The sequence below is a fragment of the Lathamus discolor genome, chromosome 4, assembly GCF_037157495.1.
Source record: "Lathamus discolor isolate bLatDis1 chromosome 4, bLatDis1.hap1, whole genome shotgun sequence".
Lineage (NCBI taxonomy): Eukaryota > Metazoa > Chordata > Aves > Psittaciformes > Psittacidae > Lathamus > Lathamus discolor.
Window position 1 is genome coordinate 106,591,585 of NC_088887.1, and position 26,877 is coordinate 106,618,461.

Consider the following 26,877-nt stretch of genomic DNA (forward strand, 5'->3'; position numbering starts at 1 on the left):
CTGAAGCAATGTACTTAGCCCTAAGGGAAAGTTATGGAAAGAGGCAATCCTGTACACAGTGATGCTCCAGATGACTGCAAGCACTTTTTGTTAAGCCTAAAGGGATTCTTAACTCAGGATTTATGCAGATACCTCAGAATGCCAAGAAAGCACAGCAGAACTAGAAGCCTCAAACAAAGATACACTAGAACCTTTTAGGAGTGAGGAGAAAACTTTAGCGCAGTTATTTAAAGGCTCACTTACTCCTCTGTGAACAGGTACTCAATACTTCAATTTTTTTTCCAAAATAACAAAAGAAAAGAGCAAAAAACAGTCTGCTGAGCCATTATTTTTTTTTTTAATTTCTACCACTAAAGGTAAGATCTTTCCTCCTCCTTGCTCTAGAAACTTGTATTTCCAATCACAAGCAAATTTGAATAACGCAAAGCAGAACCAAGATCAAATCAGGAATGAAGAAATAGTCATTTAGAGACAGATATACTGGACTACAGTTTGATTAACATGCTTGTCCTTCAGAAGGAATCACACTGTTTTTCAGTACTCCCTGTACCAAGTCACCAACTGAACTATGGTGTTGCTGTCTTACCTGAAACTGAGCCATTAATGCCAGTGGATTATTTTGACTGTTGTCAAATGTTAAAACGTCAAAGATTCCAACACAATTAACTCGCAACCTTTAGGAACAAGAGAAAAGGAAGAAGTGCCAATAAGTTTTGCTGGTTACTCAATCTTTCCTCTGGCACTCATTGAATGCTTTTTCTGACAAAAAAAAAAGTCATCAATATGCAGCAAATTACTGTGAAGCAGAAAGTACTTATTTTACTATTTGATAAAATGCAATAAACTGTTTTCATTATACAAAAAAACCCAACACATTTCTAAATTGTCAGCAGTGCATCTGAACAGTATTAACACTTAAGTCTTCACAAAGTTAGGTTTAAAAGGAACTTTAACATATAAGTTTCAGCTAACTGTCTCATACCACTTAAAAGTAACAGAACTTTCTAGTTAGACTTTGCTATTTCTGAATACAGGTCACATTAACACAGTGAGAATGAATGCTTTCATTACCTTGTTTTGCCTGTTACTAATATCTTTGTTGGATCCATAACTCGGCATGCCAGTCCTGCTGTATGAATGGTCCGTAATGCAGAGCTCAGCTGCACAATATATGCCCATATCAAAGACTCTGGAAGCAATCCAGCATGCTGCCGTGGCAGAGGTCCATCATGCTGACCTAGAAGCAAAATATTGTAAGCATCAATAGAAGGCTACTGTACAAAATTCAAATTAGGACATTTTGAATTATACAATTAACTTGCTTATTTATCTCATTCAACTCTTCAAAGTCCCTGAAAGACATATCTATTGTTCTTTAATGTTGGTTTGGGATTGGGGACTTTTTATGTTTGTTTATTTAGTTTAAGATGAGGTTTTTGGAAGGACACCACATTTCAAAATGCTGATGACTCATTAGACATTATTTTCCCTCGTATTAAGGAAAACCATGATGATTTCTAAAGTTTAGGATGAATAATCACTACAAAAAGAACACTGGTTAGAAATTGCTGTAAGTGGGTGGCATATCAAAATATGCAGGTACTTCAGAAGTAAAAATGCCAGTATTCTGAAACAATGAGCACAATAGCTACAACAGATACTATTCTACCTCCTTTACTGTAGGAAGGCTTACGAATTAAGCCTTCTCTATCACGTGATAAGACAAAATGAAAATTAAGCTAGTCTCAAATTACACATACAAATCGGACTGGAAGATCTGGTGGCTAAACATGAACGAACGCAACTTCATGTAGGTTCTACTGTGACCCAACTCCCTGACAAGTCCCCCATGAGTCCAGTGGGCCGTATGAAAGCAACGCTTCACTCCCTTTCTAAATGGATTTGTAGTCCTCCTTTCAAAAATAAAACATATGCTTTGCAAAAAGAAACACCACCACATACTATACTGCGAAGAGTCTGAGTAACACTGAGCCAGAGATGAAAAGATAAAGATCAGAGAATGGTTAGGGCTGGAAAGGACCTTAAGATCATCTAGTTCCAACCCCACTGCCATGGGTGGGGACACCTCAACACTAGACCATGTCACCCAAAGCCCTGTACAAGCCAGCCTTGAAAGCTGCCAGGGATGCAGCATTTATAATTTCTTTGGGCAGCCTGTTCCAGTGCCACACCACCCTCACAGTAAAAAACTTCTTCCTTGTATCTAACCTGAACTGCACTTGTTTAAGTTTAAATCCATTACCCCTTGTCCTATCACTACAGCCCCGGATGAAGAGACCCTCCCTGTCAACCTTGGAGGCCACCTTCAGATACTGGAAGACTGCTATGGAGTCTCCACTCAGCTTCTCTTCTCCAGGCTGAACAGCCCCAGCTTTCTTAGCTTGTGTTTGTACGGGAGGTGCTCCAGCTCTCTTACCCTTGTGGCCCTCCTCTGGACCAGCTCCAACAGCTCCATGCCCTTACACTGAGGACACCAGAACTGTACGCAATACTCCAAGTGAGGTCTCATGAGAGCAGAGTAGAAGCGCAGGATCACCTCCTTCGACCTGCTGGTCACGCTCCTTTTGACGCAGCCCAGGATATGGTTGGTTCCTGGGCTGCAAGCGCACACTGAAGCCCACTCGTTCAGTTTCTCATCAACCAACACCTCCAAGTCCTTCTCTGCAGGGCTGCTCTGAATCTCTTCTCTACCCAACCGGTAGCTGTGTGTGGGATTGCTCTGACCCAGACGTAGGACCTTGCACTTTGCTTTGTTGAACTCCATGATGTTGACACTGGCCTGCCTCACAAGTGTGTCAAGGTCCCTCTGGATGGCATTCCTTCCCTCCAGAGTATCAACTGAACCACACAGCTTGGTGTCATCAGCAAAGTGGCTGAGGGTGCCCTCAATCCCACTGTCCACATTACCTATGAAGATGTTGAACAAGAACAGTCCCAAAAGCAGCTCCTGAGGGACACCACTTGTTACTGGTCTCCAGCTGGATATTGAGCCACTGACCACAACTCTCTGCATGTGGCCATCCAGCCAATTCCTTATCCACTGAGTGGTCCATCCATCAAATTGATGTCTCTTCAATTCAGAGAGAAGGATGTTGTGTGGGACAGCGCCAAGCACTTTGCACAGGTCCAGGTATACAACATTAGCTGCTTTGCCCATATCCATCAGTCCTGGAGCCCCATCATAGAAGGCCACCAAATCGGTCAGGCAGGATTTCCCTTTAGTGAAGCCATGCTGGCTGTCACCAAGCACCTTGTTGTTTTTCATGTGCCTCAGCATGCCTTCCAGGAGAATGTGCTCCGAGATTTTGCCAGGCACAGAGGTGAGACTGACTGCTCTGTAATTCTCTGGGTTTTCCGTTTTCCCCTTTTTGAAAATGGGGGTTATATTTCCCTTTTTCCAGTCGTCGGGAACTTCACCTGACTACCATGGTTTTTCAAATATGATGGCCAGTGGCTTAGCAACTTCATTTGCCAGCTCCTTCAGGACCCACAGATGAATTTCGTCAGGCCCCATGGACTTACACACATTCAGGTTCCTAAGATGATCTCTAACCTGATCTTCTCCTACAGTGGGCCTAAGGTCTTCATTCCAGCAGTCCCTGTATTTGCCTTCCAAGACTTGAGCAGCATGGCTAGAGCATTTACCAGTGGAGACTGAGGGTAGCCAGTTCTCCCATTTCCTTCTGGAGAAGGTCCACTTTATCCCTAGTTGGTCCTTTGTTAGCAACATATCTATAGAAGCCTTTCCTGTTACCTGACATCCCTAGTCAGACTTAATTCTAACTGGCCACACTCCTTTCCTCCAAACATTCATTTCCTGGGTTTTGTTGTTGGGTTGTTTTTTTTAACCCTCCCTCTCCCTAGAGGAGCATATTAACATCTGTGCACTTGATCAAAGTAAGTTTGTGTGTATGCCCTTGCATGTGTACACACAAACATACAAATATATGCAATAGTTAAAGAAAACAAAAGATTACTGAAAAATTTTAACTTAGAAATTTTACAGATTTGGGGTTGATGGGTTTGGAATATTCCCAGCTTTCATTTCTGAGTTTTTGTTTGTTTATAAACCTTGGTTCATTTTTCAGTTATAAGGTGCTTTGGTTTAGATTATAAAATCAAGACACTAACTCCTTTAAATAGCAACAAGCCTGGCACATCTACTGAAGGCTGAATAGAATGAGATTTTTTTCCTGGCCTCCTGATGAATCATTATGCAAATAACTTCCCACAAACCAGCATACCAGAAGTGTCACATACCAAACTTTATTCCCCTCATGATTCTCTCTCTTCAGCATGACAAAAATTATGATAAAAAAATAATTGAGGAGATATCACCTCCTTTGTCAAGACTCTCTAGTTACTACTTGCTATGGAATACACTTTATATTTCATGAACAGTAATGCATGTGCTATGTTTAACAGGAGCATGTATGAACACTGTAAGACTTCTTCACTGTAAGTTACTTCTGTATGAAATAAGTAAGTCCAGAACAGAAATCTTGCTACGACATGTCAAAGAGAGAGAAAAGACAAAACTTAGGAGTTATTTTTCTGTATGCAACATCACCACTTGTCCTTTGATTTCCAGGTAAAGGCAATGCAAGCAAGAGGATATTCAACTTAATGCTGAAAAGCTGAAAGATCAAGCTGGAGTTCAACACAGCTTCTTCCCCCCATCAGAAAATCCCAATCAAGCAACATTATTTTACTACTGGAAAGAATCACTTAAGTCCTACAGCCAAACCTAGGCTGCTGCTTTCAAAGTGGTTGGCTGCACCCCACGTTCCCATGCACTAAAGGTACAAGCTAAAATGGTAGCGGAATCAGTTTTGAAATGCCCTCCTACATATCTACCTGTTTAAAACAAGTAAGATTTAAAGCAGTTCAGTTTCCTGCAATGCTGACTACAAAGTCTGTCCCACAAGGCCCATCAGGCCCGCCACAGATGGTACTTGGGCAAGGACCCAAGGAGATGAGACCCAAAAGCTAACTATACAGGCAAAACACACAGCTGAAAGGTTTCCAAACAGTGCTGAAAACAGTGGAAAACAGCACAAGAACATTAGAAAAACAGTACAAAAATTATCAGAATTACATTACTCAAAAAAGTGGTATTTTAAATATTTCATGGCTGATTTGAAAAAGGCTTTCCACCACAGGTTGGATCCACGGCCAAATCATGCAAAATTTCATATGCTCTTCCCACCTACTGCAGGGCAAACTCACCTCTCCCACTACTTTAATCTCTTTGAGATGCAGAACACAGATATTAACAAATTAGACTAAAAATGTCCCAGTGGCCATTTAAAAAAAAAAAACAAAAACAAACAAAACTACACGCAGGTTATGCATTATTTTTCCTGCCACATTAAGATAAAAATCATTGTCAGCACTTTCATATATTTAAATTCTGTGGTATGATGCTCTCAGTGGAATAACAAGTGTACCCTTTGCACTGTTATGCCTGTGTATACTACTTCAGTTTGTTAAAAAAGCAATTAAATGAAATTCAGTTCCCTAGAGCAACGCTAAAGCCAGGGATAGTCCCAGGGCGGAAGGAAGAGTTGGGACCACTGGCAGAAAGACCTGTTTTACATCATCAGGAACACTGTTAGAAGCATGCTAACAAACACCAGTTCACATCACAGTTATGAGAAAAATCAGAAGCCCAATGAAAGACTTAGCTGCTCACTAAATTTAACCCCTCAGGCCTGTAAATCAGTTTTTTTACATTGAGAGTTGTTCAGTGTTTTCTTTCCGCTCTTGAGTTCAAGTACTGAAAGTACAGTAAAAATAAAAATGCAGCAGCCTTCATTTCCCCTTCTCCAAGGAAAACTGGGCTTTAGTTTTACATTTCCCATTTTTCAACATACAGAAAGTTTCTGAACTACCAGTTTAGCATTATATTTTGTAAAAAAATCTGAAGATACTTTGAATTTACTTCAAAAGAGTTATGGCTTTTGGCATAGGTATTTTAGGATAATTGCAAGTCACATATTTTGCCCTCACACCATTCACCCTGACTTTTAATATTGATATATTCTTTCTCCTCATAATAGTCTAAGCACACAACATTACTTTATCAGTGAAAGGGGTATTTTATGAAAAACAAAACAAAACAAAAAATTAAAAAACAAAAAACCCCAGAACAAAAAAAAAAACAAAACAAAACAAAAACAACCAAAAAAAACCCCCAAAAACAAGTAATCAACAACTGAGGATGAAAAAAACCTCTAATGTCAGCAGTGAAGTCCCTTTCTGTGCATTATGTACTAAAAAAGGAAAACAAGATCCAGGAAACTTGTCTATCTTAATTAGAAAGTACCTGTTTGCTGAAAAGCAGAATCTATGATGCTGAAAACTATTCACAGCATTTACACCACCATTTAATTACTCAGAGCCCTTTTAATAAACAGACCATATCAAAGGAATATCAAATCAATGACATAACAAAGGCATACTTATCTCTGCCAACCACAGATACTCATCAGGATAAGGAAAAAATTGTACTGGAGCAGTGGACAGTTACTGTTGATTTGCCAGGATTTTGTAGCCCATAGTTTTAAAGTACATCCGTTCAGAATGTGGTTTGCCACTTAATTATTGGACTGTTAGGAAAAACATCTCACTACTTCTGGTTTAACTTGCTAATTTAAAGAGATCATTTCTGCAGAGATAAATGCACTAAATGTACTATAATCTGAAGTCAAGACGTATCAGAAAGGTTGAAGAAACCAAACAAGTTCCAGAACGACAGAATTAATGTTTAGGCACTTCTGACAGAAATAAGAGTATTGAGGGAATATGAGGTATGAGAATCAAACAAAAAGGCACTTTTCAAGTATATGTACCCTGAATAACAGCTAACAAAAAAAAGTCAGAGTCCTGATTTTAAAACTTGTGTGAATTTAGAAAAATATGACAGAACATTGGGCTATCACACTGTACCACCTAAAGACAGACGGCATCTCACTGCATAATGAACACAAGCTATAAATTCAGTAGCATTCTGAAGTAGCAAAGATATTACAGTATAAAAATCAATGTAAGCTGCTATTTCTTCCCCCCCCCACACCAAGCCCCTTTCAAAGTAGTTCTGTAACAGGGTCTGTAAATAATCTGGCAAAAATAAAAAACCCCTGAGACTGACCACGCTGACACCAGTGACATGCAAGACAGCTACATAAACCATAATCCTCATCTTTTAACTGTCAAAGTCTCATGTTGCCAACTGGAGTGTTCAACATAAATAAGGTTGCATACCTGAAATCAAATTCTCTGAGTTCACTGATCAGGTTCACAGTGTTGTACCTCCTAAAACCTTTAAAAGCAATTGTACTAATCTGGGCCTCATGCTTCAGAGTACCCAACTTCCATCCATTCCCCTGCTTCTCTTGGGAGTCTCCTCTAGGCAGGCAGACGGCCAAGAAACTCTGTGAGGGGATGGAGAAAGGATCCGTGAAGGCAGGCAATTCCGAGAAATCAAGTTATAGGTATGCAATCTTATTTTTCCCTCTTATATTGCTCCTTCTACTGAGAACCGTGCTAGAAAGCAGCAGTTACCAAAAAAGAAAGGCCAAAGCAAAGATGTGCAGAATGATTTGGCAAAATTTGGGAATTTCAGGTGACTTTTATTGATCTAATAAAAAGACTAGAAGAGCAGGTTATGAGAAGTGCTACAGGCAGTAGAAAATTATCTTCCTTACATATCCCTGTAGGTTCTGACACAACAGCTCATTTTCATTAATACTACTTTCGTTGGGCTGAACAGTAATTGGTATCTTATTCCTGATTTCAAAGGCCATCCCTGCCTACAGGAAGAAACTGTAGTAGGTCAAAATAAATGATCCAGATAGCCCACATCCTGCCTGAAAGACACCTAACACTAGAATTAGAAGAACAGCTTGCAATGGGCACCTGAGCATATGAACATAAAAAAATTGAATATTCTACTAGCCTCCAACTTGCAGCTCAGAGAACTACTGAGCTACAAATAGTGTCTTTGCAGTTAACAATCCTCAAGTGTTCCTCTTCCATGAGTAAATCCCACTTTCCCCTTGAACCCAAGCAAACATCCGCAATAATCTGTGATAAAATTCCATGGCTTAGTTATCTTTATGAGGGTTTTGAATTTGCTACCTGTCTAGTTTCATTTGTCATTCCCTAGTTTTAGGCTAGAAGAAATAGCCACTATTGTTGCTTATTCATTTTTTATGAAAAATCTGATGATTTTCCAGATACCTACCATATTCCAGTAATTTTTAACCCCATCATATTCCTATCCATCTTTAAGAGTATGACAAGTACTAATCTACCTTGCCATTCTTCATACAGAAGTGTTCCATGCTTTTGATCATCCCTGTCACCTCTTAACTTCTTTGCTGGTCTTCTACACCTTTCAAAATGTATAAGGAAGACCACAACTACAGATATGAGCCTATGATATACCCACATCTTCAACTGCAACAATGCATTTCCTATTTACAGCTATTCAGCAAGGGGACAATATTTTCCTTAATCTACTTACCTATAGCCCCAGATCTATTATTGAGTAGTAACAGCCTCCACAGAGGCTGTCATTTTACATTTGAAGCTTAGAGTTGTTTTCCCTCAATCACATCAGTTTACATCACCTGCTAGATTATTGACAAGTCCAAGTCTTGTAAGATCCTTCTGCAATCCACCACAATTGGCCTTTTTTTTTAAGCAATCAAAATAATTTGGCATTACTAGCAAACTTTGATAGACCATTATTTATCTTCAAAGCAAACAAGCAAGCGTGTTAAGAAATACAACTCCCAGCACAAATTCTTGTGATCTCCTTTCACTGTGAAAGTCAACTGCTCACTCTTACTCTGTTTCTTATGTTCTAACCAGTTATTCATTGAGGATTTTCTCTTTTGTCTCATGGTCACTTGAGTTTTTTTAAAGACTCTGATAGACATCACAGAAAACCAAGATGTTATCTACCAGAGCCTCCTTGAAAGAACTTTGATAAAAGGAGACATGACTGTCCTTAATAGAAGCAAAACTTAACTCTTTTCCAGTGTGACAAAAGAATGTGTCCCCAAGAATTGTATAGTAACTTCTATTATTTCACCTAGAAGAGACATCATTTTTCTATAATACTCTAGAGAGGTATAAAAATATAACAGACTGATTTACACGGGAATTGAAAACCATGGGAGACTTTCAAAAGTCTAGTATTGCACGTAGCAGTCATCAACCTGGCAGTAGGTGCTCCAGGTTTATCCTATCATGCTAGTTTCACACAAGGCTTACTGAATCTGTAACTGCATTCTTCCACTTAACAGAAGATACGACAAGTCAAACCAGGGTTTTTTCCAGCTGAGATATTACCACCAAAACCAGTGGTGGCACTCAAGTTCCAACCTCACTTATACAAGTCAGTTCTGGGCAAAGCTAGTGGGAATTATTCAGTATATAAGGGATTTACAAGTCTTTGAATGTATTCACACACTACCAATTCATTATACTTTACTTGGCTATCTAGTAATCAAAGTTTTCTAAGTCAATGTTTGAAACAGATTGAATTCACAGCTAAATAAGGGAGTTAGAGGACCTCCCACACGAAGACAGACTGAGAAAGTTGGGGCCATTCAGCCTGGAGAAGAGAAGGTTGCATGGAGACCTCATAGCAGCCTTCCAAGACAGACTGAGAAGGGGCCATTCAGCCTGGAGAAGAGAAGGCTGCATGGAGACCTCATAGCAGCCTTCCAAGTATCTGAAGGGGGCCTGCAAGGATGCCAGAGAGGGACTCTTCATCAGGGACTGTAGTGATAGGAAAAGGGGTAATGGGAAACTTCCCCTTTAACAGGGGAAGCTTCGGTTAGATATAAGGAAGTTCTTTACTGTGAGGCTAGTGAGGCTAAGGAACAGGTTCCTCAAAGAAGTGGTAAATGCTCCATCCCTGGCAGTGTTCAAGGCTGTCTTGAACAGGGCCTTGGGCAACATGGTCTAGTGTGAGGTGTCCCTGCCTATGGCAGGGGGATAGAACCAGATGATCTTAAGGTCCTTCCTAACCCTGACCATTCTACGATTCTAAATGCTCTCATTTCAAAAGGCAGAAGAAAGAAGAAATAAGCAGGACCAGGTCATAGTCCTCTGGTCATCCCTACCACTGGATCTAGTTTCACAGTTGGTCCTGAACTGAGGAGGAAGTTGGGTCAAATATACTCTGAGGGTACCTTCCTAATCTAAGTCTTTCTGTGACTGTCACACCTGAATACTATCTTTCTCTCCCTCTCTAAGTATGGCATTGTGCTTTAGTAACAGCTTTGGCCTTTTGTGATCCAGACAATACCTGGATGCACTTTGTGGGACTGCACGGGTCACAGGCTGGTCCAAATAGGCAGTATGATTGACAGCATACTGTTTAGGAGGGGAAGAGGCTTTAGCCATATGGATATGAGCTCTGCTGGGCAACTTGCTGAGCCACAAGACCATGCTGTGACAGACTTTATTTATGAATGTAGATGTAGCTTTAGTGACTCCTTTGAAGCCATAGTATAAATCTGAAAAGAAATAAAAATCAGACCTATGTGAAGTTTGTCTCTGAACAGAATGTGTTACAGGGATTTTTCAATCAATTGCTTGCCTTAACTAGTACTTCACATTCCAAAACATGAAATAAAACACTAATTAGTCCTCATAATACTTTGGGAGGGAAGAATTATAACTGGAGGCACCTGAACAGCAAGCATCAAATTGGTATAACATGTGTCTTACAATTTTGGAAATATCTCCAGTGTCTGGTGTCACTCAGTGAATGACCTGCAATTAGGACCTCTGAGTTCCTGGCTCCCAATCCCATGCAAACTTACTTCCCTGTCAAAGAACTGTAATTCCTTTACAAACTGATGTCAGTTTTGCAAATTAGTCATAAGTCAAATGTGATCAGAGAAGTTGTTCATTGTTAGACTTTTCCCTTAACTTTTAACTCTAGTTATACTTTCCTTTCAATTAAAAAAGAGACATTTTAGGAAAAGGAAGCAAAGCAGAGTTCTCTGATCCCAGTTGGCTTATGATATGACAGAACTGATTAGATAAAAAATTAAGTTGAACAAGTATTTCTGACAAGCTAGTTACTGCTTAAATATTAGAAACAGTTTATAGAAGTATTGTATTATGATGTATTTTCCTTACCCCATTTTCGTTTTGTGAAATAGGAATCAGCACTAGGGTCATTGAAGTGTCTGCTCATCATGGTCTCTCCTCCAGCATGAAAATCATATGCAAACACAAGAGCTTAAAAATAGAAACATGTGACCATTACTAACTCAAGCGTATTTAGAATAAAAGTCTCAACATTGAGGGGGGAAAAGGGAAGGGACCAACAAAAACCTTACAATGTTCTCCAAACGCCTTAGTGGTAAATACTTCACGCAAAGTTACTATATTTGAGTGCTGAATTTTTTTCCACATGTCGACCAATACCATGCACTTTGTGTTAACAAGACGAAAACCTAGAAAAGAACAAAAACCATGGTTTAAAATGTAATGTTTTGAGGGAGAATTCTTTACTCTAATGTTTCTTCTGAAACTACTGAAAAGCAACCAGATGTCAAACTATGACTAGCATGCTGAGGAATGCTAGCCCTATTGAGTCAACTCCATTTTTCTCACCATGTATCCTCCGAAGGCAATATGGCAGGTCATCTTTACTATTTACAGCTTTATAGCATGATGTAATGTAGCCAAAGTTGCTTGTTTTCTGTATCCGATTGGGTGGTGGCAGTGGTTCCAAAGGAAAGAGACTGTGGTAGCTGTCCACTTCTGCAGGAACTGCTAAAATCAGTTTATACACAGAAACACTAGGCATCAGTTGACTTTGAGAAAGTTATCACAGCAGCAGAAAAGATTAAAATCACTGTCATTAAAAGATAAATTCTTTCCACCGTCTTTCTGGTGCATGTAAAGTTAAAATTCACTATTTTGCCCAGGGGGGCTGTGAGTGCTCCATCCCTGGCGGTATTCAAGGCCAGGTTGGATGAAGCCTTGGGTGGGATGATTTAGTGCGAGGTGTCCCTGCCTATGGCGGGGGGTTGGAACTAGATGATCTTGAGGTCCTTTCCAACCCTAACTATTCTATGATTCTATTCTATTGTTGCTTTAATACCACTATATAGACTCCTGGAAGAGACTTCACAGAACTAAAATAGCTGTCTTCAGAAAAAGTTACACCAAGTAAAAATCAACAGAATAGATGCACAGTTCTATCTGCCATTTTCTCATCTGCTTTAAAAATTCACCCTTCTAATATTTCTTTGATGATTTTTTCCTGTAGAGATCATAAATAAGCACCAATTTCCATTCAGGCTTCAGAGCACTGAACCCCATTTTCAGCACAAAAAAGAAAAGCAATCGATCTTTCATGCTTTAACACACTGGTTTAGAGGGCAGAGAGAGAGGTGCTGACGATTCACAAATCAGATTAAAAGATTAACCTTACAAGAAGATACGCAATTGTACTTCTTCTGGATTAGTAAACTAAACTGTTTGGTTTTTTTTACTGTATCATTATCATATTAAACATGTTTGAGAAGGATGCTGCAACAAAAAGGCAATGTGTTTAAATCAAGCTGAACACAGTCAACTGTAAATTCTCCAAAAGCCAAATTACAATGAATAATATATGCTTCTCTTGCCTGACAACTAATACAAAGACTTCTCTGATAAAACAGCCAATCCCATCTTCAAAACAAACTAATTTGCTAGTTTATATACAGAGTTTGAAAATTTATGCCTCCTTTACAGGAATATTCAATATGCACAAAGTAATACTATACTATTCTTCAGAAGGCTTTACTGCCTTAATTATTTTTTTCTCTCTCAGCAATTTTAAGTATTCCCAAACATTCAGGAGTTTCCACATAGAATAAAATTCCATAAGAGAAAGATAATAGAAGAATAAAATTTTGTAGAGGTGAAATACTGTGTATCTGGTTATCCACAGGATGTGCTTGTTTTTCGCAAAATAGTGTTAACATTGAATACACAAGGTTACAGAACAATACCATCCAAGTTTATTTTATAAGAAACGTTTACTTACAAGGAATATCAGCCTGATCAATCTGAGCCATAGTTATTAAGTGTCTGTTGATCAGTTCCTGAAGAACAAGATAAGTTAAGTTTTGAACACTATAATTCAGGTCATAATTTCTGATAAGTTAAGAATACACTGTCTTTGAAGTACCAGCTACTTGTACTAACATAGGAAGTTGATGGGAGTGTCCAAGCAGAGGGAGCAGACCACTAGCTCGAAAACATCAATGACAAAATACATAAAATTCCTGAGGGAAGGAGCTGCAGAAGACATTAGCGCTAACACTGACAAAGGCACCTACCATAGTAAAACTGAAGTAACAGTCGCAGCCAGCCTTCAAAGAAAGGCTCATCAACTAACCCTGCAGATATTTTCATAATCAGTGAAAGATTTAAAAACTGGATAGGACTACAGCTTAAAGGAATGCTACGTAAATGAACTCAGGCACACCAAAACAATACACAAGAAGTAAGACTACTTAGGTGAACAGTAAATCATGGCATGCAAATTAGATTGCAGTTGCATGTGTTGTAACCTGCCCCCACCCTCTGCTGTACTCCATCCATTACAGGACTTAAATTTTTAAGTTCACCATAGTGAAAATGGACTGCGCAGATTTTGAGTGGATATTTCTCTCCTACTAATAGCAATTTTCTATGTTTTGCCAATATATGTGATTTTTCTTTAAGTTCTCTATCACCTTACCTGTCTGAGTTCATCTGCCATGAAAAAGGAAGGTGCATTTGCTTTTGGCTGCATGTAAGCAACATGAGGTGCAGCTGGATGGTAAATATGGTAGTTTGGAAATACCTGAAACAAAGCATTTTAAGAAACAGTTTTAAATCCATAAGGATAGGGAAAACAAAGTTTTGTCACCCTTTTAGTTTGAACTACTGAACTACAAAGTCTTCATGCACAGTAGGTATTACAAATACACCGTCAGATGCATTACAATTTACTTATATGATACTCGCTACTGATGACTTCAGGGAAGAAAGAGGGGAGTACGTATGTACATAGATATTTTAACACTTTTGTAACTGCCTTTTCCTCTCCACTGTGAATTTAAGATTTATTTAACAAGAAAAAAAAAAAGGCAATCTGAATTTTTTATGTTTTCTCGTTACATACAGGTACACATAAAATGCTTTCCTTTGATTTCTGTATAAAAAAAAAAAAAACCCTCAACACAGAGGTCCTTAAGTTTCAGTTATTTGGGAGAGCAATTACAACAATTAAAAGGCTTAATCTTCGTACAAAATAAGGGTTTCAGAGCGTTAAGAATAATCTCTGTAGCATCAACCAATTCAGGATTTGGAAGTTCCATACACTTCTGTATCAAAAGCAAACATACCATTCCTGTGAGAGGTGCTGGAGTTGTATCAGTATAGAAGTACGTTGTTCCACCCACTGTTTCCTTCTGTATCACCTGGCCAGTAGATGGAGGCTGAGAGACTGCATTAGCGACAGAAGCAGAGGCACTAGTAGGCACCATATAGTTTGCTGGGTTAGGAGTATGACTTCTTCTTCGAGGAGCAGGAGATGTATGAGGAGTTATTTTGGGGGAATGAAGAGGAGAAGATCCTGCTGACAGTGACATTCCTTAAAGAAACACAAGAAGATATTCTTGATCAAATCTGCCATCAAAAAATTAGCAGTTTGAAAAACAACAGCCCTCCCTACCAATAATATCCTGAGCAGGTGAGATGCTAAAAACTTGCTACGTCTATATGAAGAGTTAAGAGGTAAAACATCAAGAGTAAGACTGCACAGAAACATTTTCCAAATATCTTTGTTTAGTTCAGAGAGAAAGAGCTTGGGAACTTATGATCTAGTCATGAAGAACCAGAAAGAAAGGCACAGAAGTACAAGGAAGAATCAAATTCATGCTGTGTCTAGAAGAGAGTTTATTAAACTATGAAAAGATAAAATAAGTAAACGCTTATGTAATAGTTATACAAGCAGTCAACAGAGCTTGCTAAGCTGTAACAAACCTTCAAGGGTACTACTAAGGAACAGAACCCTTCAAAAAACTCCTAGTTTTACTAGCAGAATGTCTTAGACTAACACCAACGAAACAATCTTTTAAATTTATTGTTGCTCCATTTGGGCTGTATTTTCTCCTCTTTAACAGTCAGAACATTATTAGTCACAGAAAATTTTTTGAAAGGATGCAAGATGCACAACTTTTATATTTAATGCTTTATTGACAGCTGAGAATTGGCCAGATATTGGCTCAAATTACTCTAATTTATAAGCTCTGGTAACCAGAGTAATTTAAGCCAATATCTGACTAATAAGGGCAAGAACAACTTTTTTTTTTTTTTTTTATTGCATACACACTCTTTAGTTACAAAAAGCCTAGCTGTTTCAATTGAGAGTTCTCAATATGCACCATCAGTAACATGTAGGAGTGTTTTTACATTCATGTCTTGTCCCTGGAGTAGTCACATCCCTCCTACATTTACATCTTTCTTTTGTTAAGCAAACTACAAAAGCAAATAACTTCAGTATTAACAGTTTAATCAGTGGCTAACGAAAAGTGACTGAGAAGCTATATTATCCTAATGGTATTAATAGAATATTTGTAAACTTTCATTTAACTCAAATAATTTACTACTTTGTCACCTCAAAAACAATGCACATTAATTCAGCACAATTATTTCTTTCGTTCTTGAAAAGAGAATAGCTCCAACATGCCTAAAGCAACCTGGCAAATACTCTCTGGCAGTGTTCAAGGGCAGGTTAGACAGAGGCTTGGGAAACATGGTCTAGTGTGAGGTGTCCCTGCCCATGGCAGGGGGCTGGAACTGGATGATCTTAAGGTCCTTTCCAAACCTAACTATTCTATGATTCTATAACAAAACAGAGTATTTAATATAACCCATAAGTAAGTTTTACCCCATTATCTTTAGTTGAGACTCTTCAGTCATTTATTCTTTTTATAAAAATATAAGAATATGCAAAATATAAAGTCTACACTTTTCTGGGCCAGACAATTTTCTTACATTAACACATATGTGTATGTATACACACACATTACAGATAAGCAGTACAGTGAAATAATTGCTTGCTGATTACTGTATTAATTAATGTGAATTATAATAGGCACTTCTGAATATTTAATTTCAAAGTACTTCCGAATGGTAACACAAATGTCCTAAAAATCTGTTCACAAATCAACTGAACAACCATGAAATGTTACACATTGTGACTGCACTGGTTTATGCTAGAAAATAAAGTAAGTTTCCATTAAGGTAAGAGTTGCCTTGAGCAACTGAGTAACACTTAAATATTTCAATACCTACTCTATAAATAGTTAAATCTTAAGCAAAGGACTAAAACATGAATGCATTCTTAATCCACTGAGGGAAAAGAGCAATTTCAAAGGAAACAACGTATTACTATTAAAATTTGAAGGACAGATACTTATGGACAAAAAACTGCAGCAGCTCTACAGTTTGTGTCTGTGATATTCAAGGGATTCTCGTCATCTAGGGAAAGTTATTGACATGTCTTTTTCACTCTATTGGTTAATACTATGTTTTATTGCAAAGTCCTTGCAAACATGTAATCTCTACCCAGGCAGAAGTAACTGGCTTCATGAAACTTCTGTTCCAATAAAATATTCAACCACAGGAACCAGGGAAAAAAAAAGAACGTAACAGCAGCCTTCATATATATTAATGGAAAATTGAGCAAAGCCTTCCCTATTTTCAGATAAAAAACTAAATGGATGAGACAGTACAGTGTAAATCCTACCTTAAAAATTAAAGTGATAACTTACAACCTCAATAAAATGATAGCAACCTTCTAATGAAAGTTCTCAAAAAAAAAAAAAAGGTAAATTTATCACTAGCAGTTCTTACTGATAAAATTTATACTAATAAGATTTATATAAAAAAATCATGCCAAAGAATAGTTACAAATACAAATCTTCAATGTCTTTGCTTGAGTAACAAAGCAAGACTGAAAGAAGACAGTTAGGTGAATCCTTTCAAATGCCCTTCCAGCCTCAATTAGGTCTCACTTTGGTAGGACATTGAGAGTTCAATGAAAATCATCTTTTTAGATTGGATATAAGGAGGAAATTCTTTCCTGTTAGGGTGGTGAGACACTGGAATGGGTTGCACAGGGGGGTTGTGAATGCTCCATCCCTGGCAGTGTTCAAGGCCAGGGTGGGATGGTTTAGTGTGAGGTGTCCCTGCCCATGGCAGGGGGGTTGGAACTAGATGATCTTGGGGTCCTTTCCAACCCTAACTATTCTATGATTCTATGATCTAGTGTGTGTAACATACAGGCTTCTCATTTGCCAATATACATAGCAAGATCAAGATATGAAAGAAGCTTGACTAAAGTTTGGTTTTATAACACTAGAACATTATGAGTTACAGAAAATTTGCTGCTAGTGCTGCAGTGGGTGCTGATAGGCTGAGGCAGCAAATATTGAAGATGACAGATTCTGCTGAGACTCTTGCACTAAATTCTGCAGTCTAAACAAATAATAATTAAAGAGCAGTATCACAAGAAAACCTTTTAATACAGTGAAACTGATGTATAGGTAAGTACTTACAGAAGCAAACAACTGGATGGACAAACTCAAGCAGATATCAACAACTTCATTAGTATTTCAGTAAGTGAAACCCTTACTAATATCAATATTTAACCACAACAGAATTAGAGGAAAATAAAAAAATGGCTGTATTAAAAGGTGAATGTACATTGCTACTGACTCATACTGAATAAAAAAGACTGTACTAAACATATGATGCTAACAACGTGGTGAATGCGGAACACGCCATTTTGAACAGCAATTTATATCAACACTTACTCACTTAAAGGCCAAAAATGGTGATTCAATAATCTGATTTTTACTTACACATATCATGCCAGTGATTCTGACAAAACAACACTGAGCTCCCCCCATCTTTTTCTTCTCCACTCATCTGCAACTACATCCCTATACCTCTAAAGTTATAACATTTAGAGGTCAAAAATTACACATTTAACATTTTATCACATTAACATTCTGTATGTTAGAGATACTCTAGATTAATAGGTACATTTTGAGGAATGACAAATCAAAGTAAATAATAAAACCAGGCTATTTCAAGAACTTAAAGCAACATCCTGTAATTAACTATTTATTTTTATTACAAGCTTTCTATCCGGTCATTAGTGTTGTAGCTGTGTATTTCCAAGCTAATTAAATCTGCTTAACTCCCTAAGCTTTATAGTCATCAGTTTTTCCTCCTTTATCTTATTGGGGGGGGGGGGAAAAAACAAACCCTGATTTTCCAGTTTCTTTGCCTTCTTCCTTTCTTGTGCTATTCTGGAATGACTGTGGAACTTTCTCCATAGAATGCTGCACCACTCTTGATACAGGATGCCCGAACAAGCTCTTGAGGCCTTAGGCCACTTGAACCACCTCAGCTGAAAGTGTTTAATTTCCAGCTTGGGTTACACAACTCCAATGACACTCTCATAGACCATCATGAATGGAGATGTGTGAAGTGGTCACAAGCACATCACCTTCATGCTCTTGGTTCCTAAGCCTGCATTTCATACTGGCACCAGAAATAGGACTTCTTAAATTCTGCATAGGCTCAGAGTTTGTCTTGGACTAAACATAGACGCAACAGCAATTTGCTGGCATTCACATTGATAACGAAGACATTACTCTTCAGCTGTGACCTAGCGTAAGCAAATCCAAGCCAAAGATTTTCTCTGCTGGGAGCTATACATCTGTTCTCTCTCAAGTTTAACATGACAATATTGTCTTACCACCTCGATGACATTCATAATTTCTTTCATATGCTTTGTTGCATACTCTAAAACTGCAAGACAGAACTGGGTAAAATAAGCTTGTTAATAAGAGTACTATTTGAAGACTGTCAACAACTCACTGAATTTCCCATACAAATGATAAATAGGATATGATTGCCAGCAAGTGAATAGAAGGAGCAAAAATAGGGTATTATGCAAGGGAGCTAAAGGAAAGAAAGTTTGGAGATGAGATGAGATTTGTTCAATGCTCTTCAATAGGACAATCTTCCCAGCTATTTGTGCAAGTTGCATTTTATCTCATTATGCTTTCATATTCTATTAAAGACTACTGAGAATGACTCTGTGTTGAGATTATGCTAGAAAGCACTTACCTAATAAATACACATTATGGGTAACAATGTTCCATGCTACACACTTATGGATGTGTCAGGTGTGGATATAAGTTATCTATTAAAGTAGGCTAGGTTTCAGTGGTCATTTTGTCCAGTACTTCTGCAGTACCACTGATAAAACGGGCAAAACATTTTCCAGGGACAACCAATTTTGTGAACAGTCACCTTTGGAATACTAGATGCCAAAAGTAGTTTTGATTTACACCTACCTTAAGAGAAATCATGTAAATTAGATATATTAAATTTTTCCATCTGCAAGAGGAAAATCAAAGGATTGTTCTCATCATTTACCTACTTCATTATGGGTGAATTAAACTATGGAACTTTGAACAAATTATTCCTAGTACATTTCCTTATTTCTTATGAGACATTAATTTCCTCCAGTATCCTGTAAACTACTATAAGCAATCTTAATCTCATGCAAATGCTTAAATCTTACATGTTTCCTGAAATGTGTACACTCCCTACTGGAAAGCATACACCATTCAACCAGAATAAAACTTACCTTTTTTTACAGGAAAAACTCCTACAAACTCTTTGTATGGGTTTCATTTGAATTTGTTTTCACTTAAAGCTAACATTACTTTTAATGAAAATATCAGAACGGATTCAAATCTTCTTTTATTCTGTCAGCCAGTATGACCTAAATGGTGTAGTTATGCCACATTTAAATACCGCTTCCTTATTTAAGAGCCTAATCTTCTAGGAAGAGCACCACTTAACTCATCTTGAGGTAACAGAAAATTTTGTGGATACATACTATCAACAGCTAAACCATTTAAATAGAAGCATCTGAGTATTATTTACACAGGACATTCAGTTCAGAGAATACTGCGCTCAGTGTAGAGAAAAAAGCTACTAGAGAAATTCAGAGCACCCAGCCCAGGTCCCTACTCTGAACTAGATTTTCTTTCTAATTATACAGGAAGAGCAGGGAAACAAGCCAACTTTGCCTAAAGTTAGCTCTTGTGAATACTCCCACATCCCTCTCATCCATAAAACAAACAATAGTATTTGAACCTAGACAGTTTTCAGCATTGGCAACTATATTTCTAGGAGCTCAAATCGTTGTGCTAACTTCTTTCATCAGTGTTATTTATCCTTTCAAGTGTTACTTACAGATAGTAAAGAAATTGGACTGTGAAGGATCCCTCTGAGACCCCACTGGATACTTTCCAAAAGTAGATCATTTTACTGTATTCTATTTAATCCTTTATACACTTTTCAATCCAGGTGACAAGGCTGAGAGGCATATAAACACAACAGTTTTCCAATAAGACTGTACAGCACAATATAGTTTCAATCAGACACAGTACTGAAACATGTTCATTTGGTCAGCAGAAGCATCAAATTGCTTTCCTAGCCTGGTGTGATAGTTATAGCATGCAAGCTAAGTCCTTCTTTCACACTGACAGAGATTCATCCCCAGCATAAGGAAAGACTGAAGTTCTGTTAAATAGATGGTAATTGCCAATACTGGTTTAAAAAACAGTACTTGGAATACTTGCCCCTCTGCCTTTTGGCAGCCTCCTAATGCATCTTGTGAGTGGCAAGAAATTGACACAGGTTTATGTACATGCAGAAGCTTGCCAAAGGATCTGCAATGTGTAATATCCAGATGTGCTGATGGTTTTATCTTAGAATGATTCATTTAATTTTAAAAAATAAGAATAATTCGAATTAAGCTAACTTACTAATGAGTCCAAAAGATGCATTAAGAGCTTCAACTTTTTAAGTGTAAAAAATAATTAAAAAATTCTTGGCAAATTCTATGCCTGCATAGACCACATTTTGGTATCCGTTGTAAACATGGAAAATAATCATAAATAGGTCTTAAAAGTGAGTTTACATATGACAAACACAATATTAAAACTACTTTGCAAGGATATGTTTATCTTCTACTTTTTATTTTTCATCAAGCTTTTATTGACAATCATTACTTCCAGATTATGTTCTCTAGAAACAAAAGTGCATGTTTGTGTGTGGTAAACAGTACACATTCACTCTAAACTGCAGTGAATATCTAGACTACTAATTCAAAGCAACTTCAGGTACTGCTCTGGCAAGGACTGCACAGAGCACAGTATGTGGTAATTCAGCACCTCTTCTCCCAGAAAAGGGCAGAGCAAGTTAAGCTGAGTTAATTTCAGTACTGCTGTGGCTGAACAGATTTCACAGCCCGCAGCGTGATTTCCACACTACTGGAAGATAAATCCCAAGTTCCTGCATGTCTATATGCTTGAAGACAAAATTAGGAGCCAAAGTAGGAGGTGGCTACATTTATACATGATAAACCTGATAACTATCTATATGAGGTTATGTTTTACATTGAAAGAAGTAACTGTACTGCAAATCATTACTCTCAACTTACCTGGTGCTAGCCCAGCAGTAGCAGGACTTCCCATGGAGGGGTGAGAGAACAAGGCTTGAGAGAAGGCAGACATACTTGACTGGGATACATTACTCAGCCTGGAGGTTGATCCTACTTTAGGAACAAACTCACTTGCAGAAGGATTTGGTGTCTGTTTAAAAACAAATGTAAATTAAATGTTTATTAAGAGATGGGCAGTGCCTATGTGGTAGCAAATACTTTCTAGGTAAGCCTACCAAATGCAGGGAATATTTTTAAGTTACAGACAGCATGCTGAGAAGAACAGGCAATACTGGAAGCTGGTCAGCACTAACAAACATAAATGTGTTTCAGCTTAGGTCTGAAGTAGCATTAGCAAGCTTTCCACATGAACAGCTGATGTTTGAGTTCATACTAATACTTTGCAAAAGGCTTTCCATAAGCATTATGATACAAAATTGGAGAGCAGACTTGCCAGTGAAAGCCTTGCCATTGCCGCACAGGCTTCCTACATGATCTTAACAGATTTCATCTCAACCTAAGGAACAGCTTCAAATTAAGGCAGTACAAACTATTCCAACAAAAGAAGTTATCCCTGCCTCTATTTCAAATAGTCCTATATGTTTCTTTTTTTGTGAAATTAACTTCTGTTTTAATTACATATTCCCTTTATGTAGCACCTTTAATAATGAGGTTTGATTTGGTACCACAGAAGCAAATAGCAGAAGAGTGACTGTCAAACATTCATTATTTATTAGTACATAAAATATATCACACAACCAGCTTTCAATTTCTATTAAAATCTGTGCAAAGTTTCATAGAGTTTTTGGGTGGTGGTGTTTGTGGGTGAGTTTTTTTGTTTGTTACAGAGTAAAGAGGGTTAGGAAAAGAAAATCCTAATTAGAGCTCAGAAGGCAAAAAGCTTATTATTGGATAGCAAATTACAAAAGGCATTAGTGGAAGGATAAAAGAAATTAAGCCAAGAAATAAAGCCAATTATTACATGAACACACTGAAAAGCTTTAAGATTATTAATAGTCAAAGTTAGGTTTATTAAGTACTCTTCAGAGTACCTCTCAAAAGTAGCCTAAGCAAGAGTTAAAATGAGATGATGGTAACAACTCCCAATAGACAAAGATACTGTTAAGATAATCCATAATGTTCTTTTAAAGCAAATTATATTGGAGCACTTTGGGTTTAGGCAGTTTTAAAATAACTGACAGACATTATGTGTGGTCGAGTTACCAACATTGATTTTTACTAATATGAATAAAGTGGCATCAGAGAAGCTAAGTTAGTGCCAAATTAGAAAAGAAGTGTAATTACAAAACACCAATTTGACGAAGAAAAGTATTTTATGGGGTTAATCTGTTTTTAGTATCTGAAGTATTTCAGTACTTCAGCCAAATATCATAGTGGTAATTTATTTCAAAGCACTGGAAAAGAAAGAGGATTCTAAAAGCCGTAAAATAAAGAGGATGCTCAGGTTTAAAAGAAAATAGTAAGCATATCCCACCCTTAATCACACAGTATATTTTAACCTCTAGCCACCTCATGATGTTACATATTAGTCATTCTATATGGGCATGTGTCTGAATATTCAAAGAAAAGCTTTAACCAAATACGTAGACTAGTGAAATAAAACACTTAAATTTACAAGGGTAAAAAGGTCATAATGGTTTTAAAACTCTTCAATCACATTTTATTAAAGAAAAACTGGAATGATGTTCCTCCTGACAAAATCTGGCATGAAGCCATTCAGCCAAGCCTACACTGAAACTGGAGAAAATGACAAAGGTGGTAAAGAGCCAAGTAGAATTTGTTCAGATAGTGATAGAGCTGAAAAGTCATCATCAAACAAACAACTGGGACAGCAAGGGACAGAATTTGTAGCATCTTGTTAAAAACACATAATTTCAAAGAACTGCAAAAATAACACATTTTTCCACTGCTAAACCTAGCCGTAACACATCCACAGCTCTACCACACCTGAACAGTGTCAACCAGGTAACAAGGGCAGGACATGGCAAAATATCTGAAGTATGTAAGTGAAAGAAAAGATACCTTCTGGAAGGACCTCAGCCTCTCCTAGAGCAACTGAGAGAGTTTCCCAAATCCCATCCATACCATTCTGACTAAACTCTTACCACTTCAACCAGTTGATTCAGTCAATCCCTACATCAGAGGCCTGGTTTTTTATTTCTAAATGCATTCTGCAAGTTTTCATAGACCAGTTTTGGTCTCTAAAAGTTACTTATATATCCACCATCATTTTAAGATGAAGTTGTTTGAGAGCTCCACTTTAACTGGTAGGTGTTTCAGCTTATGCAAGAAAAGAGTCAAACCCAAGAACCTGCTAGAGCAGTTTGCATTTATGCTGTGGAATTACAAACAACAGTGGGTCAAACCTGACGGAAATTCAGTGGTGTCACAGCACAGGATCAGAATAAAACCTGGTAAGCCTGAGTTGTTTCTGTATATCTTTTATGAACGCATTTTATGAGTAAACAGCTTTGATTTGCAGAGCTAGACCCTTTACTGTAATAGCCTGGTTTACTTGTCTGTGATATCACAAAACACGAAGCTGTAATCCAAGACTTTCCTCACTGGTTAAAAATAGTGATTTAACTTTTGGTTCCTATTTTAAAAAGACCCTTTCACATTCAAGCTGTTTTCTGAATACAGAAAAAAAAAAAAAAAACCAAAACTGAAAAAACCCAAACCAAAACACTTGAGGCATCTACAGCCATCAGCCAGAATAAACTTATCACACTAGTACAACAAAATTTACCAATCTGTGATCAAAACTAGTAAATACTTCATCAGAAAAACTGAAGCTCAAGCCCCAGGCCATGTTTAAATACACCTATGTGAAGTTGGAGCTCTTAAAATGTTTCCAAAAGCATATAAGTTTTCACTGGAAGTAAACCACTAATTTTGTACTGCATACACTTTGCTTCCAATGAAGTAAAAAACCAGATCCCAAACATTTTCATAGCATATAGGTTAGCATAAGTGACTAGATTAGATGAAGTGAATGAATATTTAAACTGTCAATTTTTTCAAACGTTGTCAATAACCTAATTCTGCAATAATGAGCATACAAATATGCCCAAATTAGGAATCCACATTCGTAATTTTTTTGAATCATTGTTCTTGGTCTGGAAAAATACCCTACTTTCACTTTAGTAACTCACAATACAAAGTGTAAATTCTAGTGTTAGTTTTACATTTGTGTCAATGGTAAGCTTGAAAGGGACTACGCTTTCAAATCCTACAGGGCATTTTTACAGGTTTTCTGTTAGAATCCTACCAAACTTCCCAAAATGAAGTTGAGTACAAAAAATTAGATTTTGATAAGAATGACAATCATCTACATATAATTAGTTCTGTATGTTGTTTAAATTTCCCACAAGCACAGCTTTAAAACAAATTTCACTTAATTACTCATCTCAAAGTATCTTATTGATGATAGACCAGGCTCAAGAATTTTCAGTCTGAGTCAACTGGGATCAGTAAAAAATGTAGATAAAACAGTTATTGAAGACTTTAGTTAAACCTAGGGAGTAATTGAAAGAACGGAGATGCAAGAAGTACTTAGAGGACATGTAATGAATTATTCAATACCATGATGTTAAAAACAAAAGCCATGAATGCACTTTCAAGAATCCAAACAAGAAACACAAAGCACACTAGCCCTGTCTGCACTCTGCAACAAACTAAAGACTGCATTTTCAGTTCCAAATGCAAGTGTTCTATAGAAAGGCACACAAAATTATTTCAAAACACTAATGTTTTCAAACAGCATTAAACAAAACCAAGTACAGCCATGTCAGCTATGTCAGATTTTTCTAGCAACCCACCTAAAGTAACTTCCAACTAATGCATTTGCTAAAATTACTACCATTTTCTTTTTCCTCCACCCAGGTCAGTTTCAATCTCCCCCTGCTTCTTGCAGTAAATACAGAGTAATACTGTCAGACAACAGCAGGGAAGCAAATTCCCTGTGTATTATCTGAATTTATACCTGCAGCATGCATTCTCAGACTAATTCCATGTAGGAATTTCACCAAAATGACCTATTTTCAGATTCTTTGTCTGTGCTCTCTCAAAGAGAAAGAAGCCTCGTTCCAGTGAGCTTTGCAGAGAAACTTCCAAAGAGAGACCACAAAACTGAGTCCATCCAGCTCCACATAAAAAAAACAATTTCTGTACTTCTGCACATCAGAGAATGCAAAATATTACAAAATACAGATACTGTCTAAATGAAGTCTGAATTTAGTCTTGATGACATTAGTAAGGATGGAACCTCAAGAGATTTAAAACATAGGGGAAGGTCTATAAAAACTCATTTGTGCTACCATTCAGCACAGAGTTTGCCCGATGGCTTTTATTCTTTTTAAGGTATAAAGGGAAATACAGGGTGGAGGGGAAGAAAATATTTTGTGGGCAACACAAAAAAAAAAACAATTCAAGGCTCCCTCAAGGAAGGTGCAGATGAAAGTAAAGAGGAAGCTAACTAAGATCTCCTCTGAAGACCATCACTGGAGGACTACACAGCAGCACACAGCATTACTGTACATCGAGGAATTACACATCTCAACAGACTGCTGTAATCCAGAAGTAAAAGGAAAATTCCTGTTTCATCAACTATCAATTTCAACATGTATTATTTGTCTTCATGCTCCTCAGCGATAAGCCTCCTACAGCCACACTGCTGCATTCATTCATAACCGAATCCTCGAAGTGTCACGTATACTGTAACACAGGGATGCACAACTTAGGGAGCCTCTGGAAGGTCCCAACAATAGTAGGGAGCAGGGATCCAACTGGAGTACTAGAAGCCACCTTCTCTTTCATTTCACATTCGGCATCTCATAACACAGCACAGAGCTGTACAGCAGCAGCAGAGCCACCACCTCTGTTTCAGTAGCTTTAACACCACTTTGTTAGATTGGTTCTGGTCCCATATTCAACCAAAGCCAGCTACCTAAAGCAAAAAGTAGGCCAATTTCATTTTGGAAGATGTGCTAATGTACTTACCATGCTAAAAACTGGATACAAGCCTTTTAGTTCTTCTCTTTTTATGTTCTCCTTCAACTCTAAATTTATGCTGATCTGTTCTGACATCCCGAATTGCATGATTGCATGGTTTCAGAAAAACATCACTAAAGTATACCCATTCTATAAAGCAAGGCAGTCCTCTACCAGTCTGTTTGGCATCGGTTTCAGAATACCTCTTCAGAATCCAAAACCAT

The 26,877-nt window shown here is 37.6% G+C and overlaps 1 protein-coding gene across 5 annotated transcripts in view; it reads right to left on the reverse strand.

Annotated features, from left to right (window-relative positions):
• PAN3 (poly(A) specific ribonuclease subunit PAN3) overlaps positions 1-26,877 on the reverse strand; it is a 99,326-nt gene that overhangs the window by 34,440 nt on the left and 38,009 nt on the right. For 4 of the 5 annotated variants that reach the window (XM_065678467.1, XM_065678464.1, XM_065678468.1 and 1 more), the window contains 9 exons: positions 21,641-21,791; positions 14,445-14,692; positions 13,796-13,900; positions 13,097-13,154; positions 11,671-11,832; positions 11,394-11,510; positions 11,191-11,292; positions 1,072-1,237; positions 587-674 (listed from right to left, as the gene is read on the reverse strand). In XM_065678467.1, the coding sequence (XP_065534539.1) occupies positions 587-674; positions 1,072-1,237; positions 11,191-11,292; positions 11,394-11,510; positions 11,671-11,832; positions 13,097-13,154; positions 13,796-13,900; positions 14,445-14,692; positions 21,641-21,791 (1,197 nt within the window). The remainder of the gene's footprint in view (positions 1-586; positions 675-1,071; positions 1,238-11,190; positions 11,293-11,393; positions 11,511-11,670; positions 11,833-13,096; positions 13,155-13,795; positions 13,901-14,444; positions 14,693-21,640; positions 21,792-26,877) is intronic. The other variant, XM_065678466.1, reaches the window with a different exon arrangement.